The following is an 18,342-nucleotide window of genomic DNA, read 5'->3' on the forward strand; positions in this document are numbered from 1 at the left end:
AAACTATTCTATTAATCCTTGTCCAGTGACCCGGGTGTCCCATGAGCTGACCTACAAAAAAGAATGGCAGAAATGTCTACACTTTTCCCCAGGCAGCTGAGATTGCAGGAACACAAACTGTGTTATTAATGGTGAGCACCTCTGTGGTACAGTCCCAGGTGCAGGTGTACCTAGAGCTGTATTTGCCCATTTTTGAGAAGCTTCTTGTCTGGGGTCTTTGCTTCAGGTCCATTCCTGGATTGTCATCTTCAGCAAGGAGCTTCTTTTGAGGCTCTGTTTTTCCACAATGGTTTGGTGATGCTTATTTATGGTCTCCCTATTATTGCTGGAAGTGAAAAGGCATAAATCAGCAGCAGATGTTAGTGTGGTGATTTTTTTAATTACAATTAGGGTGCAGAAAAATCTGGATTTTAGCTCTAAGTAGAGCATTATCATTTCCCCGTGCCTACCTGGGGCATGCAGGTCATGGCCTGGGATTCCAGATCGCAGCTGGTGTAATCCTGACAGAGTTTTTGACAGCTCTGCTGAACAACATGGCCAAATTCAAAGCATCTGCTCAGTGTCACAGTGACTTTCAGGGATTAATTTGCAATTCTGGGCTTGGCCAGACTTTAATAAGTGTCAATTTGCAGCTGCTGATCCTTGTGTGAATGCTGAGGCTTCTTCCCTGTGTCCTGTGCACAACAAAGAGGCCGTGGCACTGCTGAGGAGCTGCTGTGATCACCAGCCAGGTTATTATGTTGACCAGTGCCAAGTTTCAGGTAATTAGTCCGAGTGCTTTTGAGCTGTTTCAGCTTTTGAAAAGTCCAGTTTCACTTAGCCTAGCTGGAAGCACACTTGTTACCTCATGGTTGGAAAAATCAACTGGCACAGACATTTAATAAAGGAAACTCATACAGAAGCTGGTACCTCTGAGGGTGGCTGGTTAGAGCAGTGTCACAGTAGATGGATGAGCAGTTATTTTCTCTGCTATTGTCACATTCCATACAAAGTCTCCACAATGAGAGCTGGCTTTATCAGCATGTGTTTGCTTTAGTTTCTGAGAATCTCTATTTCCTGGCCCTTTTCAAGTATCACAAGTATTTCAGTTATTTTCTTGTATTTACCTGCTAATATCAGAAATACTTTGAAGCAGCTGTGGCAACCCAAGAGCTTCTGCAATTGGTTTAAATTAATCTGATAAGAAAAAGTATGATTAACTTGTTTAACCACACCTTTTCAAAGTCTACACAGCTGGAGTCTGCCCTTACAAACATCCTCAGAGCATTCCAGAGTTCCAGAAGGAAGTGTGAAACTTCATTTACCCTGTGTTCAGCTTTCCTTCATGCACGAGCACATCTGTGGAGCTCTGTGCTCCTGTTTACACTCAGCATTTCAGCAGAATTATTCAGTGTTTGACCTGGGTGTTGGTTTGAGTGTCCTACATACTTTCAGTGGTTCAGAACTTTGGTGTGGCAAAGGTCTTATCAGGAGCTCAGTATCTTGCCACAACCACACAATCTCCTGCTCACTGGCCTGAAATACAATGGGAAAATATCAGAACTAACGTAAGTATAGCAAGTTAGGGTCTGGTGCAGGAAGAAAGGGTCTTGGGGTGGCATTTGATATTTAAAAGTCCATCTGTGATGAAGACAGTGGGCACTCCTACACTTTCCAGTCCTCCTGGAGTCCTTGCTAAATACTCTTCCTACACATATCATTTGGAGTTGGCTTTTCTTAGAGATCCTTAGGGATCTGCCTAAATGACATATAATGGGAAATACAGTTTTAGCATCACACCAGTGAAAAAACTCAGTGTCTCCACTGTACATCAATCACTGATTGTGCTTCTACTCCAATTTCTGTAGTCTATTGTTGAGTAGTAGAAATGGGCATTTCTACTTACCGTGGTCTTATTTCAAAATCTACAGTGGACTATCTATTTTTTATTCATCTGTGATAAACAGAAGCAACAATACTGGTTCTCTGGTGTGAAAACCAACCTGGAATATATAGAATAATGAGAAAATGGCTACAGCCAGAGAATCCAGTTTAATAGGCTGCTATACAGGAAGACTTTGTTCTATGATACATTCTGGAAATAGTTTTCAAATGTTACTTACAGATACTGTATAAAATAGATACCAGTTTTTTATTGATTATACATCCAGATTCTTTGATCATTTAACCTGCTATCAAGTAATATATAAGATGTGTGATGAAAAGTGAGCAACACTTTACAGGACAATCTAAATCTAATAAATAGATCTGTATCTCACCACAAGATTGAGCCACTGCTGTGCCGTCGTCGGACTACAGAGCAACCACAACGTTACACACGCTGGTACAGCTGCATATGGTACAACAGGAGATGAAAAATCCCATTCCTTGAGCAGCTCCTCTTCCCTGCATGACTTTTTGGCTTTGGTCTGTACAGTAATACTGTGTGTGCTTGTTTGGTCCATGCAAAGCTATGAACAGTGTCTTGTTAAGGAAAAAAAATTGAGTTTAAATTGAAGAGGTACAGTTTCGGTTAATTTGGAATTAAAACACAGTTTTCTCTCTGGTCACAGAAAGGGCTGTGCCTGCTCTTTCTGGGTGTCTATTTCAAGAGGAGGGGGGGGAAATATCTACTTAAGTGTTTTAAGCAACACAGCTCTTGGTGTCCAGACTCTGTGTGAGATAGTCTCAGTCGAAGAGGTTAGCAAGGATTGTACTCCTGTTCCAGCACGTGTCTGGGAAAATACAGGCCATGGGGGAAAATAAAACCAAACCCCAAATCTGAAACTGGCACTTCTTTACCCACAGGCTTACCACATCATTAAGAACACTTTCACTCTGGAATATACAACATGGCAGCTGGGTTCAAACTGCAAACTGCATGTTTTCTATTGTCACAGGAATCAATAGCATACTGGAAATAAAAAGACGCTGCTGTTTGGCAGAATTTGCAAGCGGTGTGCACATATGCCAGATTTACAGAGAGATTTCCCATTAAAACAAACTTCAACAAAAACAGACCACGGGAAACAAACTGCATATTCAGTAAAATACCATTGGCACCACTTGCCAAAACACAGGACGCTGTAGTTTTACAGTCCTTACAGAGGAGAGGGCGGCACCTTCACTCGAACATCTCGTAGTGGCGCGTTTGCCTCACCCGGGGCACCATGTCGATGAGCAGCCTGCAGGGGAGACACAGTGTTGGTGCAGAGACACAGCAGAGCCCTGGGACTGGAGTATTCTCTTCACTTATTCATTTACTTTAGGAATAAAGAGGGGCTCTGATGCAGTAACAGCCTCTACAGTTTTCCGGAACAGTTGGTTTTACACTGGAAATGGTGATTACAGTGACGTATTCAAGAGTGGTGTTCCCCATTAAAATGTTAATTTAATTTTCCAAGTTTGAAAAACCCCACACAGCTTCCAGCTGAGAGCTGAGAACTGGCTGCAGCCTGGCCAAGGTCTGCTTCCTGCTCAGATGCTCCATCTCCCCCTTTCTCTTAAAGGCAGAAAAAGGGGATAAAGCACAAAACTCATGTTCGATTCCACGCAGTCAAGAGAAGTTGTGGCAGCAATGAAGCACATGGCAGAGCTTCATTTGATTTTTTATTTTGTTTCTGGTGTCATGAATCAAGAAAACATCTTAAAATTCAAGAGAAACAACATTTCCAACACAACCAGCAACCTTCAGTTTGCAAGTTGCGTAAGGTAGGGGGCTAGGACATAAATCAATAGCAAGATCATTCTTTAAACTTGGGCACCTTTCCTTTAATCCAGACTGTCTTTGGAAAAGCAGCGCTTAGAAATGTGCCATAACAGCAGTGGGGACCGATTTTATCCAAGATTTGTGGTTATATTTCAAATATTTAAAAGCTTGCTTTTCCAATTCAGGTATCCAAAAGTCTTCTAAAGTTATTCCAGTTTCCTTTAAAGTCCTGGCTGCTTTCCAGCTGATGTGAGAACAGAGTCTTTCTTTTATAACCGTTTCCACACACTCTGCTTCAGCACTGGCAGCTCATCTAATAAATTCCAGGGACTGATTTCACTGGAGTTATATAAAGCCTTTCAGAGCTACGGCTACCTCCCACAGCCAGCCCATCTGCTGCTCACACTGCACTACCTGCTCCCAGGAGATACTCACTTGATTCCATAGGCAGATATTGTAAGTCCAATTAACACTCCTATACTGCCATCCAGGTACCAGACAGAAGAATTGTGTTTAAACACTTCTGCACTAAGAAGGATGGAAAATCCCATTATTCCACCTACAAGAGAGTTGAAACCTGGAAGGGAAAAAAAAAAAATTAATTAAAGGAAGAACCCAGAGAGCTTATGAAAAGGAAAATGGTTTTTCAAGTAACTTTTCAAAGACCTTCTCTTTAAGCTTTTTACCCCCATTGCATATATTTATTTGTGTGTTTGGCACAGTAGCTTAGAGCTGAACACATTGCTGAAGACATACAGGATAATCCTAGTAACATTTTACATTTATGCTTGAGACATATGACAGCAGCTTATCTATTATTTACAATTTTTATGAACATCCTTTTAGATTCCGCTTTCTTTTATTAATCCTTTCTCTTTGTCTCCAAGACTGTCCTTTATAAATTCTCCCAGAGCTTTTGAAATAATTAATGCCTTTTTTCATTCAAGTCCTGCTTGGTTGGTTATTGATTTGGGCTTTTTATGAGTCATTCCTTGTGTTCTTTTATTTTTCAACCCCAAACTCCCTTTTTCTAATATTTTTTTCCCCCTCAGTAATCCAGAAGACATCACTGTTGTCTACAAAAAAAATGTCACTGATAATGCATTTATTTGGTAGAGCCATATACTATTTAACCTAGTTAACAAGTGAAAAATCAAACTTGAAATGTTCTATACTGCTTGGTGAGTCAGCTCCAGTCAGCTGCTGCTTACAGCACTTGCCTTGTGTTTTTTTTTTCCAATTTCCCATGACTGCCAACAAGGACATCTATGACACTTGGTCCTGAGTGTCTCCTTTGAGACCTCTCACCTCCAGTCCTTGCCTATTTATTAACTTATACTGCTAATGCAGGTTGGTGAAATATATATATATAAAGAATATTAAATATAAATGAATTAATTAGAAATTTAAACTGGTGTTACCTCCCCTGCTCCAGTTTTAAGTCAGAATCCATCAGCACGATGTGCAAAAGAGTAATACATTTTCTTGCCATTATTGGCTAATGGTTCCAAATTATAAAAAAGCTACTTGCAAAGGAAATTATTCTCTTTTCCTGACTGTCATTCAGTCAAACTTTTCTTTGCTGGCGTGGCAGGAAATCATGTAATGACTGGAGGAATCAATGCAGACACTGCTCTGTGCACAAGGCCAGCACAGGAAAAAACAGGTGGCTAAATCTGGGTAGGAAACAGGTATCTAAAACCTACAGGAAAGCTGGCTGACATCACCCAGCTGTCATGTAACTGCAGTTGCCCTCTGAAATGCTACAAAATTCAAGGCAGGAAATGGCTGTTTTTATTACCCAAGAGGCCATAATCTTTTGCTATAAACAAATTGTACAAATAACCTTTTGCCTCATTACATCTAGGCTTGAAAGAGGTACTGTTGTCAAGCCCTGCTCTAAAATAAAATTATCCTGAAAAAAAATTTTTAATAGAGGTTGACATATATGACAGAGAATTTGCTGTTCTGAAAATAAACCTATTTTTCAGGAAGAAAAAATTGTTACTCAAAACAGTTTGTTGGTCCAGAGCCAGGGATCACAGGAGGTAAATTAGCAGGAAACAGAAAACACTAAAAAAAGATATGCAAGGGAGTGCTAAATCTGTCTCAGCTGCTGAATCACATTGTCTCTTCCTGATTGTTAATAAATCAAATATATATGTAAATACGTCTTGTGAAGGAAGATATTGAACTGCACAAGGGAAGATCAGCCTCCTACATTTTCTAAAGTAGTCCTGAAGGAGAGAAGAGAGATAAAAACCAGACTGAGGTAATTGTACACTTTTTCCCCTAATTTTTTTAATCAAAGAATAAGCAATCTCCAGCTCACAAGCAATATAATTAGCATGAGGATGTAATTATGGGGGAAGCCATTTCGGTGTCATGCAGGAGAACAATTCAGAGCTGGAGTTATTTAGGAATATCCGGCTAATATTTTGTCTGAATAAACTGTTTTGTTTCAAAACTAACCTACATTCCTTTCTAAAGGGAGGGTTAATACTCTGTCTGCCTTAGACACAGTTCTGGAACGGTCACCGTGTCCCACTTCCACTCTGCCAGGGAGGGAAATCAGACTCACTGGGCCATGGTTCCCAGGATCCTTTCCAGAAACCTTTTTGCTGGTTGGAGATATTTTTGTTTCAAAATGTCTAAGGTGGCAGAGTCCATGGGAAAGAATAAGAGCTCTGAACTGCAGGTCTGCTGGGAGAGAATCCCAAATGCAGGGAGGCAGCAGCTCCAGTTGTAACCCCCACACTGCTGTTCTGGTTCCTTTTTTGGTTCTTTTTTATTTAAAATATAAATGTTCATGAAGAATTTATATAAGTAGGATGATATAAATACTCATAATACGTTTTATCACACATCACCAAGGAAAAAATAAAGCATTTTTAATATACTTGAAATTAAGCAACTGTATGTATCCCCAGAGTAGGCTGAAAATTGAATTTTCTTAAAGTGAAATCTTTAGCAGAGTAAAGTAATTCATGTACAATTATGTATGAATCATTAACACCCTGCCATGTCTGTTTACAGAGTATTTCAAACTGCCCTGTGCTGGTAGATACAAACTGGGAGAGATTCACAAGGTGTTGTGAAACCTCTGCCATCACTGTGGCCTCGCTCGTTTGCAGGGCAGATCCCTGGGGCTCTCCCAGGATTCACAAACTTGAGCCCTGCCAGGAAGAGATACATCTGGACCAAGCTTTAAAACATACCTTTAAACATCATACTTTTAAAACCAGAAAGAGTCAGGTGCTACAGGTCTATAAATGCAGCAGGATCAACGTCACACTCACCGTCGGTTATCAGTGCTCTGCTTGTAAGGACCTTTCCCAGCATAAATTTGATTACTGCCAAGACAGTGCAAAGGATTCCACTTAAAACAGACACACTATACAGAAAATCATCCTGGAAAAGACAAGAAAAAAAAAATTTCATACATTAGTGTGTTTTCTGGTCATGCTCCATATATATTAAATGATAAATAGAACTAGTTACTGTGCAATTAGTTGTGCCACTGAAGTATACAACCTGAGAAAAAAATTCCTGAGTTATGACTTCCATGACAGATGGTGCTTATTTTGCTTATACTGCCAACTGCAATTCCTTTTGCAGCCATAATTAATGACAGTTCCAACCAGCAAGTTTTGAATTGACCCAAACTCCTCAGAATAGGGAGGTTATATACCTGAGGGGCTGAACACAGACTGACTGTAAGTCATCTAATGCCTACTGCAGGTCCCACAGGCAGGAGGAAGGCTTGAGAATAGAATCCCACTTACCAGGCCTTGGTTGATTCTTGGTGTGAGAAACAACCACTTAATATTTTTTTCTGATTCTGCATTTGCTTTGGTTTTGTTTGGTTTCCTTCTTCTAAAGTCTGGTCTGAGCTACATCCAGAAAACTTTTGATACTGATGTGCAAAGTAAGGCTTAGCTCTGTCTTAGAAAACAACATTTCCATGGACTTTCATTTCACATAATTATCCACATTGCTTAATCTGCATGTGCAACAAGGGCTCCCCAGGCTCCCTTAAGAGACACCTGCATGTCTATGTAGGGCAAAGAAGGATAACTAATTATTGTTTAACACACATTCTCTACAAGGTTGTCTGGAGGCACCTACCCCCTCCTGAGAACTCTTTTGTGTGTGGTTGGGTGGAGAGAAGCTCTCCTGAGTGCTGACACACTGCAAAAAGGTGCCTAAAGTTGCCCCTGAGGTACAAGAGCCCCCAGGCTGCAGGAAAACCCAGGTGAGCTCTCAGCCTGCCTGCCATCAAACCACACAGCTTTGAAACACAGTCATTTATTACTCTTAATAGAAGCTTTCATTTAAGCTGTTGCAACACCAGTACAAATAAAAGAAACTGCAAGAATATATTTCTTTTGCATCTGCAGGTCTAAGTGGGCCAGTGCCACTGGGACCCTGTTCCTGATTAAAACACTCTGACAAAAGTCCCCGCTGATAGCAAATATTGTCGTGATGATTCACCATCAGCTCCATCCATTTTCGTTATTTTAGCAGCAATTCAAAACCCAAAGAGATCAAAGAAATGGTTTTGAAAGCTGCTTAGGAAGATACTGGAAATTAGATTACTGGTATAATGTACTCACATCCCTAAATAAATCATTCAATATATTTTTATACAATTTTGTATGTCATATAATTTTGAAAGTCTACTTCACTCACTCTCAATCATGAGCTCATTCTCTCTGGAGCTGGTACAATACTGAGTATTAAAGGAAAATGCATTGAGGGAAAGAGAGTGAAATAGGAACTGTGAGAACACTAAACTCAAGCCCTGGGTAAAGTTAGGATGAAAAGCATTTATAAAATTATTTTAACGGAACAAATGGAAAATACCCAGGCAATTTCAGAGTGCTAGGGGAAAATTAAGGAAGGACTGAGAGTATTTGCTTGCTGTCAGCCTAGCAAGGAAAGTTGGGAGCTTTCAGAAGGTCTGAAATGACAACAAAGCAAAGATTCAAAAGTCTGGACAAACTTTGCCAAAAAAACCACTCAAAGTTTGAGATCCTTGTCAAAATCATGCCCCTAAATTTTTTGTATCTTTCTTTACAATGTGTATTTTCAGTGCCCAAAGACTTAATTTTGATAGCCTGACAAATTCTGATGGGTTTTGAGATTTTAATCTAACCTCACCTCAACACGGCGTTTCTGCCGTGTCTCACTTGAGACAACAACTCGCTGCTCAAAAACTACCAGAGAGTTCTGTTCTCTTCATCACCCCACAGACCCTCCAAAGACTCAAAGATTCCTCCCAGGCATCCCTACCTCATCTTTGCCTTCCTCCTCAGCTTTGTCATTAGCACAGACTTGAGCCCTGTGGACCCAGTGGAGGTGACAGGGTAGATTATTTTGCTATCAGCAGTTATGTTACTGTCAGCCTTAGGCTGACAAAATGCAGTATTTCTACACCTGTAAAATTCTTGGGTATGCACTTGCAAACCATTACAAATTCACATGGTTTGGAAAAAAATCTATGTATCCCAATACAGGATATACTTTGAAATATTTATGCAGATGTTCAGAAATCCAGTTATTAATTCAAAATCTTGAAATAGTTATGCCTTATTCCCTATTCTGTCATGCCAGGTTTCATCTCCTGCATGGCACATTATTTTGAGCTGGTTTGGTTTTTTCTTGTTGTGGTGTACCACAAATTTTTGAAGTGAACTCAGTTATTCTTTTTTTTCCTGAATGTGTCACTAAATTCACAGTATGTGGAAGTGTGTCTTTCCATTTGTTGTGCTATACAGTTGTGATCTAAATGAGTCTAGCCACTCTACTGGAGTTCAAGAATTACCTAAATGTGATTTCTGAATGAACTCATGAAGTGAATTCCTGAACAGACTTTTTATAGGAAATACGTATTCAGGATCTAGAAATTCTTCATAAGTTTAGAGTTTTTCCTGAATCACACTAAACAAGCTCATTTTGTTGTTAATACCGATCCAATAACCTCTGATAAAGCAGAAGACCTGACAAATTGAAGCTCCTTTGTTCTCACAGTGGACACAGAAAGGGAAGTTAGAAAAACTTGCTCTGAAAGCAAACACCTCAACAGTTTGATGCTTTAGGATTGTGCCAAACAAATCTGCAGACAACGATTTTTTTTTTCCTATCTCTAAAACCCTAAATCTAACCAGTATCCAAAATCACATCTCCAGTTGTGTGCAGCTTTTCCCACGAGCCACAGGGAGGCGGCAGATCCTGCAAGAACTGAGCACACGCTGCGTGAAGACAAAACACAAGTGGAAAAAATCTTTTAAACTCACTTTCCTCACTACTTCTCTGTGTTTTCTGCGTGTCCTGGCACTAAAGAGCTGGAAAAAGAAGAATAAGGCTACTTGGCAGTAACAAGAAGGTTTTGCAGGTGTGACAGATCAGCCCAAGCCAGGCGGGCTGGTGCGATGGCCAGCAGCGTGAACAGCCTGGCAGTGCATTGCCTGAGCAGGTGAGAGTGGAGCAGCAGAGAAACAGCTCCAAACGCTGCCTTGGCGCTCCTCTGATGCAATGATCAGAAGCTGGAACTGCTTTAGGACAGCAGGATTCAACAAATTACCTGAGGGAGGGCTGCTGTGGGCTAAGCACCTGGGCTGGAGCTGAGCCTGAGGCCAGACAGGACACACGACTGCCAGCCCTGCTCTGCTGCAGTGCTACGGGCTCTGAAGAGTTAAACACGTCACACTGGGGCTGTGAAATGATTCCCATTAAACTAACCCATCCTTTGGAGAAATGAAGGAAAGGAAAGCCGTAATGGAGACCTAAATTAATAAAATAAGCCCGGCCATCTGGCACCATCTCCCTCCGGATCTTCCCGCAGCCCTGCCCTCTCTGTACCCCTTGCCTTCCCATCTGACAGTCATTAGGAGCACGAAGCACATCCAGCCAGACCCTCTGTACATGTCCTTGGTGTTATTTTAATTAAAGCAGCAGCAAATTGTGACAGATGATCAAAATTTAAATTCTGATCATTTCCATATGATAAAGGCTTCTCAGTGCAGTAAATAAAGCTCCTTCCTTTTCGGTTTCTTTTCATCATATTCCCTCATTACTACTACACTGTACATGAGACCTTAATTAAAGGACACATATATCTGATTAGATGGCTTCCTATTTAATCCAGTACTGTACCTAAAACAAGGTGCCCATCCTGGATTGCCTTCTCAGCACTTTAATAGCTACAATGTCCCTACTGAAGATTTATTTTATGCAAGATTTTATGCTGTGGTTTTATGCTTGCTTTCCAAAAGGAAAGCTTTTCTAGGATGCCCTTTTACCTTTCCAGGGAAAGGAATAATAGAAATCAGCAGGCAGCTTTCCTCCAATTCATCCAAACACACTGTCCCCACCAGTGCAGTTGAGAAGAGATGACAACAGTTCTGTCCCTGCTGTCAAGGGTTTCACCAAAAGCAGCAATAATCTTATGGCTTAAGAAAAAATTAGTTGATTATGATGTTGTGACTTTGATCTTATTACTGAGTCTATTGTAGAAACAAAACAAAAAAAACCTCACAGGGGATCCTTCAGTGCTTGTTTTATTCAATGGTGATATTTTAACCCAATTCCCAGCCTAGTAACTAAGTTTCAGCTGACTTGTGCTCCCAATCTCTTCCTAGAATGCATATTGCTGATTCTGACCCTAAAACTTTGCCTGGATTTCATATATTATATCGATCACCAACTCCCACCTGCCCACTCTCCTTTAGTCACAGTCCTTTCACTTCCACTTTGAGGATGTAAAAATGTTCTCATTTCACCTGCATTGTACAGTGTTGAGCCAAAAGATATTCACTGGTATGGGAGGAAGCAGGCATGTCCAGTGTTCCTCCCCAGTGGACACACCACCTAAAATATTATGATTAAAATCTGTGTGTGACCCTCCTCTCTGCCCTTCCTCAGTGGCTCATTTTGGTATAAACCCAAAACAAGCTGTTTCTCCCACCTCCAATAGCTGCAGTTTTCCTTCTGCTCCTCTGCCCTCTCCTCAGCTTCCTCTGGGAACCAGCCAAAGGCCTGGTTCCTCCTCACTCCTGCAGGAGTTGGGAATTACTTGTACCACCTTTTTCATGGCAATTTTTCCCTTCCCAGAGAACCTGGTGGCTCATGGTGCTTCAACCTCTCCTCCACTGAGCCTCCTCATCCTGGCTGAGGAAGCAGGGACACGTTTCTGGAATGATACAGATGCTCTTGGCAGGAGCAAAGTCATGGCTGGCCCAAGCTAAGCTGGGTTTGTGTTGTTAAATATTAATTTTGCCCAGCTCTGCAACTCACCATCTGTCCCACAGATCCCAACAATGATCCTTCTTCAGTCCAGGTGACCAGTCACTGTCCTCCCACCCTGCTCCCCATCCCTACCTTCACATGCTTCCCACTGCCTCCCTCTCCTCCAGGTCCCTTAGCAGCTGTCATGTCATCTGGGCACGCTGGCTGCAGGATCACTGAAAGTCCCTCTGCAGAACACGTTACTTAGTCAAAAAGGACTGGCTTCCCTCTTCTTGCCCTGAAGGATTCTTACAACACAGACAGCAACAGAGACGTTTCTAATACAAACACTTTTTTTTTAAAAAGAAAAAAAAAAGCCCAAATCTCTATCAGACTTTCTCCCAAGTAATAAATAGTTTATGTAATCAGTCTAAAGGGAGTTCCTGGGAAGCCAGAGGGTCTCTCTAACTGTTGAACTTCAAAAGGAATAAGAGTTTTAATTGCACTTCACTGTCAGAAAACAAACCAACAGCCCGGTCTCTGACTCGTGCAGGAGACAGTCTCTTCACATGGAGATACAAAGATCTATTATTAGTACCAAAAAAAACCCACCAAAACCCTTATGAATGTTTAAACTTATTTCTTTGGTGTGATAAAGCAATTCCCCAGCACAGAATGCTTTCTCAAGAAACAGATAACAAAGACAAGGTGTGCTGATTGCCATGGGATGGCACCAAGGCCAGAAGCCGAGAGACTGTGAGCTCCACAGAGCTCTCGTAGGGGACCTCAGGACTCCTGCCAAGGGTCTGCTTGAACCTTCCTGTCTTCCCAAAATTCATCCACGCTGTTTTAGCAGCAAACAGTTATAAAACACAATTACAAATGGAATTTGCCCTCTCTCAGAAGAGTCTCCCTAGGGAGACTGACATTTTTCTGATGAGTAGGGAAATGGCACCAGCAGCACATTTCACGTCACCTGCCAAGTGGTGAGCAGTCAGCAGCTCTTCTTTGTTATCACTGTGAGGTAAAATCTGACAACAAGGCTTTCCAAAATTCACCTGAACAAAGAGTGAAGTTGTCACATTTTCCCTAACCCTGGTTTACTCACTAGTTCAAGTATCCACAGCATTCCCAACAACTTGCAAGAAGCACAAACTCCAAACCGTAGTGAGCAGGTAACAATTACAAAGCAGGATTCTACTGTATAATTAATGCATATGCACTTTAATTTAAAATAGCAACCAATAAATTATATATAAGAGATTAGAAAGGTATAGGGAAGTGTGTATAAGCACATATGTGTATCCAATGACAAGTATTTGTTATATTGCTATTGACCCATAATTCAGTTATTGGCATTGTGAAATGTGTTTGTACATTTATGATGTGTTTATTTTAAACTATTAAATTAGTAAATAAATTAGAACTCACAAAGCTACACTGTGCCACCCCTACCTTCCCATTTCAATTGCAATCAATATCATATGATAGAATAACATATGGCCTGATTTTTCAAGTGGTTTCATTAACAAAAGCATCGGAGGCGCCACATCAGATGGGGGCTGCACGTCTTTTTGTACACAAACTGATTACATTTCTCCTTCTTTGTTCTGCAGGAAATGTCACAAATATGGCATGATGCTTGCTTACTCCTGCAAAAAAGTGTCCTTTGCCATACTAATGAGGACGAATGCCAAGCTGCATTGACATTACATGTGTTATACTATTACCCAGGGAAATGCAAGCAGCAACTGAATAGTAAATGGGTATTGATTTACAACCCCAGGTGAAATTGAAACAGCCATTCTCAGTGTGGCTGGGTGGGGCTTTGGGGGGCTTTTCATGTTCTTTGAGGAACAAGAAAAGGTCTGCACATTCTTTGTGGCAATAGTAAAAATAAAGCACAACATTCACGCTTTAATTATATTTGTACTATCTAAGAACATCTAGTAATGGCATGATGAGGGTAAAGGGGCAAATGATAAAGGTTTTTTGATGGTGGAGATGACAAGCACTAACAGCAGCAAATGCAAACACAAAACAATGCTGGAAACCTGTGCTCAATTTGAGTTTGAGGCTCCTTTCTCAATGTATTAGCAAAATGTCAAAAAATCACTAAAATTTACATAGAAATGCAAGTGTGATGTCATCAGCAGTGTAAATATCACTATTCCTCCTCATTTGTAGTGAAATGTGTGTGAACCAAATCCTGAGGGACTGCACTGGCTGTGGATATAGCTCTCTGAAACATCAATAAAGGAATGGTAATTCCTTTTCCTAGTGGGAATTATCTTATTACGGACAACATAGGTTGGAGAACAAATGCTGCAAGTAACAATAGGGGAAATATCCTGAATCTAGGAGAATGCAAACCTTATTAAATTATTTGAGTCAAAAAGAAGTGATTCTATTTTCGGTTCAACACTCAACATTGTCAGAAAAAAAAAAATCTCAAATTACACGATCTGAGAAATATTCATTTAAAATTAACTGGAAGGGTAAACAGAATGAAGGGCTTCTATTCCAATGTCAAATACTGATTAGCTTTGTAAGGCAGGTGTATTGAACAACAGCTAAAATTCTCAGAAATTTCAATTCCAAACACTCCAGAAAGAAGAGCAGCTGGCCTACTTATTTTAGCACTTATTTCAGCAAGTGTAATAGGAACAAAGGAAAAAAGAGAGAGACAGAGGAGAAGGAAAAAAAAAAGACAAAGATCTGATGAGTGAAAAATATTTCCTTAGGGATCAATGGTAGGAAACTGAAATAACTGCAGCATGTTGAAGCAGACCCTTAAAGAACAAAGATCCCCAGCTATATAAAAATAGGACAAGAACCCAGAAAGGAGAGGAATTTGTAACTGTAAGGTTGCCACACATTATTGGCACACCTTTCCCTCCTGAAAAAAAATTTGTTTTCTTTGGATTTTGTGACCTTTCTAGTTTTCTTTTTTTGAGTTTCCCAGCATGTCCATTGCAAACAGATGCATAGTGTTTGGGCAGATCCACTCTACAGCTCATGCACAGAAAGTCTAAGACAGTGTCACTTAAAAATTCTGGGAATGGCTGGGGGCACTGTACGGGCTCTGTACAGCACAAATACCCCTATTTGTACAAGCAATCTCACCCAAACACCTCAGCACCCCAGGGACAGGGTAAGAGCAGGAGAGAGCAGCAAGATTTCCTTCAAAACCAGCATGTTCCAAGGCAAGTGGAAAATATCATCACATCTCTAAATTCACCAAACGAGAAAGCTGTAATTAAAAATATTTTCAGGCAAGTGAGAATGGAGGCCACAGCTTGATAGAGTGGCTTGCACGTATGTGTTGATGTAGGGCAGAAACTGCCTCTGCATACACACCCACACACAAATTGCCATCAGAGGATAAGGAAGCTTCTCTACAAATTCAAGGTGATGTTCCTTGAAAGACAAATCCCCTCAGGAACTGACATGAAAACTTTATTATTGTCATTTACTGCTCTGTCCAAAAACCAGACTCATAATTCGTATTTTGAATGCTCTCAAAAAGTAATGTCCAAATCTTTTAAGATGTAGGAGAAAAGAAATCCATTCCACTTCTCACTGAATATTTTCAGTGTTGGCAGTTTCCAGTCTTTTTGGACAAAGAGATCTCTTTAGTTGCAATATTACTCCTACATCTGCCTTATCATCAACCCTGTAAGTTAATTCATCTAAAAACATACACCATTCTGTGGATCATTGTTGGACAACACTGCTCTGCATCACAAATACTGAAAACCCCAGCACAAGGGGTTTTATTTTAAACCCTGAGGATTAATATAGATGTCTCAATTACTTGAAAACGAACTTTTCCCCATGACAGTAAGAAATGTATAATTAATACAAACACAGAGTTATAGAGTAAGTGTGTAATTAATTCTCTGGCCAACTCTCCTGACACAGAATGTCAGTTTTCAGGGCAGGCTTCTTTTTAATAATATAAATATAAAGTTCTGTGCACAGGGAAAACCATTAAGTTTATCTAATAATGACAATTTCTGAACTTGCTGTTAACTGCAGGAGATGGAATCTACAATTAAAGTTCTCTAAAAATATCAATTCAATGCTCAACAATAATTTGCAAAAAATGAACATATTGCAAAAATCCCTGGTGACCCCTACACTTTGAATTCTGTGGGCTCTTCAGGCTTCCTCATGTAAAATGGAGATTAAAAAGAAAGCTATGAAGAAAGTAAGTGAAGAGCAAAGATGGGCCTGACCCAGTATGGCCACAGTTGCTGTTGCTTATAGAGAACACACACACTCCCAGGAGTCCAACACTTGTCATTAAACTTATCCAAGCTCTTTTAAACTAATTAATCAATCTACCTAGCCATCTGTATCCTGCCCTACAGGCTATGTCATAGGCCCTGCCACATCAAGCAAGGGAACCAAAAGGAGAAATACCCCATTTCTGTGTTACCCAAGGTTTTGAAGCATTCAAAAGAATCACAAAAACCACTGCCTGTGCTCAAAGCTTGTGTTGTGACGTAACACTACCTATTGTTTATTTTTAATTAACACGGAGGAAGAGGTAAAACAAACACAGAGCAGAAATGAAAGGTAGAGAAATGAGAAATGCAGAAAGTCAGGAGCTCTAAGTGTCCTCTCTTCTCTGCCAGTGCAGATCAGGAGTATTGTCATTCACAGGCCTTCAGCAAAATTACATTCAGCGTGGGATAAAAGACAATTCAAATATGTGACTGGAAAATGCCTGACTGAGCTGAACCTGCCCCGTAAATTAAGCAGCACCTCTGCAGTTTAACAAGAATCTGTGGGCATTTAAGCTCCTTCAAGGATGAGGTAGTCGAGCTGGAAATGCCATTAATGTGTAGTAAACCTGTCATTCTCTTCTTGGTTCTCTGAATCCTGCTGAGGATCACCAGACCTGCAGCAGAAATCGTCATGTGAAATGACAACAACACTGAAGGCTCATGTTTCTAAATGTCCACAGAAGTAAAAGAATATCAAAACATTTGGAAGAGTATTGCAAATTATTTTTTAGTCATGTGATTTTTATATTCCTTCTTATTGCTAGTATTTTCATGAAAGCAACCCTTTCCAAGATCCACTATAAGGACAGCAGAATCTCTACATTAAAGAATTCCTAAATTCTTTCCAAGGAAATATCTTTTTTTGCTACGTGCATATTAAAAACTGACAGATACAAAACTGATGTGTCTCATACACAACAAGAAATACAGTGAACTTCTAATTATTCAGAAGTGACTGACAATGCTTCTAGGATTTTAATCATACTTCCTTCCAATTAGCAAACAGACACTTAATTGCTCGGGCTGCTTAATTGCTTAAATTAAACTTCTCCATATCACACTATTTTCTCCAAAACTTATTCAAATTAAAGCGAACTCAGAGAAATTATGACAAAGATGCTGAGGTTTACCACAATTTAGGATGCAAAAAGGAACTTTATAGTTCTGAGAATGATGCAGTCGGTCATGTTGCTCTGCATTATTATCATTAGGTTAATCTTGACTCCCCCACAAACAGAGCAATGCATTCCAAACCAGCTCCATCTGCAAGGCTGACAGTACTAGCTTTGTGTTCACCATTTTCCAGTTGGGTTTTAGCCACGTTATCCCCCTTAAAGTTAAAGTCCCACAGCTAAAATTTCACAGGATGCTTTAAAAAGTACCCACATCTCTAATGACCTTTGCTTCACCAAAGAGCAATAAAGACGTAAACTGTACCCAAAAGTCATGCGACTATGACTCACATGCGAAGCTGGTGTTGAAGCAGACATCCTCCTAATCTAGTGCAGAGCTCTTCCCCCTGGTTGTTATACCAGTTTGGCACACCAGTGGAGTTGCACTACCTTGCTCACACCACAAGGATACTTCCCTGGTCTCAGAACAGCACGCTAATGTGAAATCCCAGTGACTCAGAAATCACCATCAGAAAATATCTCAGGTCACTATTTTGATGCAGAACTGGTTACTTCCCTTCTATGCAAAATACTGCTCTTCTATCCATATATGCCCATACATTAAAGCTAAATTACGTGGTAAGGTATTACAGAAATTAATATCATTAGCCATTAGCTCATCAGTGGTCCAAGAAATAGAAGCCAGCACCCTGGATAAAGGAGCAGAGGCAGAAACTTCTCCCCCTTACTGATTTATTTGGAGCAGATTTCCACTCTGCTCAGATGTTAATGATGCTGCCTGGGCAGCTGCAGATTAACTGGGAATACACTCAATCAACAAAGCCCCAAACAACTGGGAATAATGATCATTTCTGCTGAGACACAGAGCAGCTAAGGGAGCAATGTGCAACCAGAAAATCACCATCAGGTTCATGCACAGCCAGAGCAACTGGAAAGGTTTCTATTAGACAACATCCTTTTCCCCCAACTATTTTTAATGTTGGCAACCCAGAGGCAT

General features: G+C 40.4%; 1 protein-coding gene across 1 annotated transcript in view; it reads right to left on the reverse strand.

Moving 5' to 3' along the window:
* Positions 1–2,015: 2,015 nt before the first annotated feature.
* The window catches only part of TMEM163 (transmembrane protein 163), a 90,722-nt gene continuing 74,395 nt past the window's right edge, over positions 2,016–18,342 (reverse strand). Inside the window, exons 6-8 of the mRNA XM_027893112.1 lie at positions 6,988–7,099; positions 4,124–4,265; positions 2,016–3,164 (exon numbers count right to left, since the gene is read on the reverse strand). Of these exons, the coding sequence (XP_027748913.1) occupies positions 3,104–3,164; positions 4,124–4,265; positions 6,988–7,099 (315 nt within the window). The 3' untranslated portion in view covers positions 2,016–3,103. The remainder of the gene's footprint in view (positions 3,165–4,123; positions 4,266–6,987; positions 7,100–18,342) is intronic.

This window comes from Empidonax traillii, unplaced genomic scaffold (genome assembly GCF_003031625.1).
Source record: "Empidonax traillii isolate 1590-97213 ecotype Southwest subspecies unplaced genomic scaffold, ASM303162v1 scaffold381:size621868, whole genome shotgun sequence".
In the NCBI taxonomy this organism is placed as follows: Eukaryota; Metazoa; Chordata; class Aves; order Passeriformes; family Tyrannidae; genus Empidonax; species Empidonax traillii.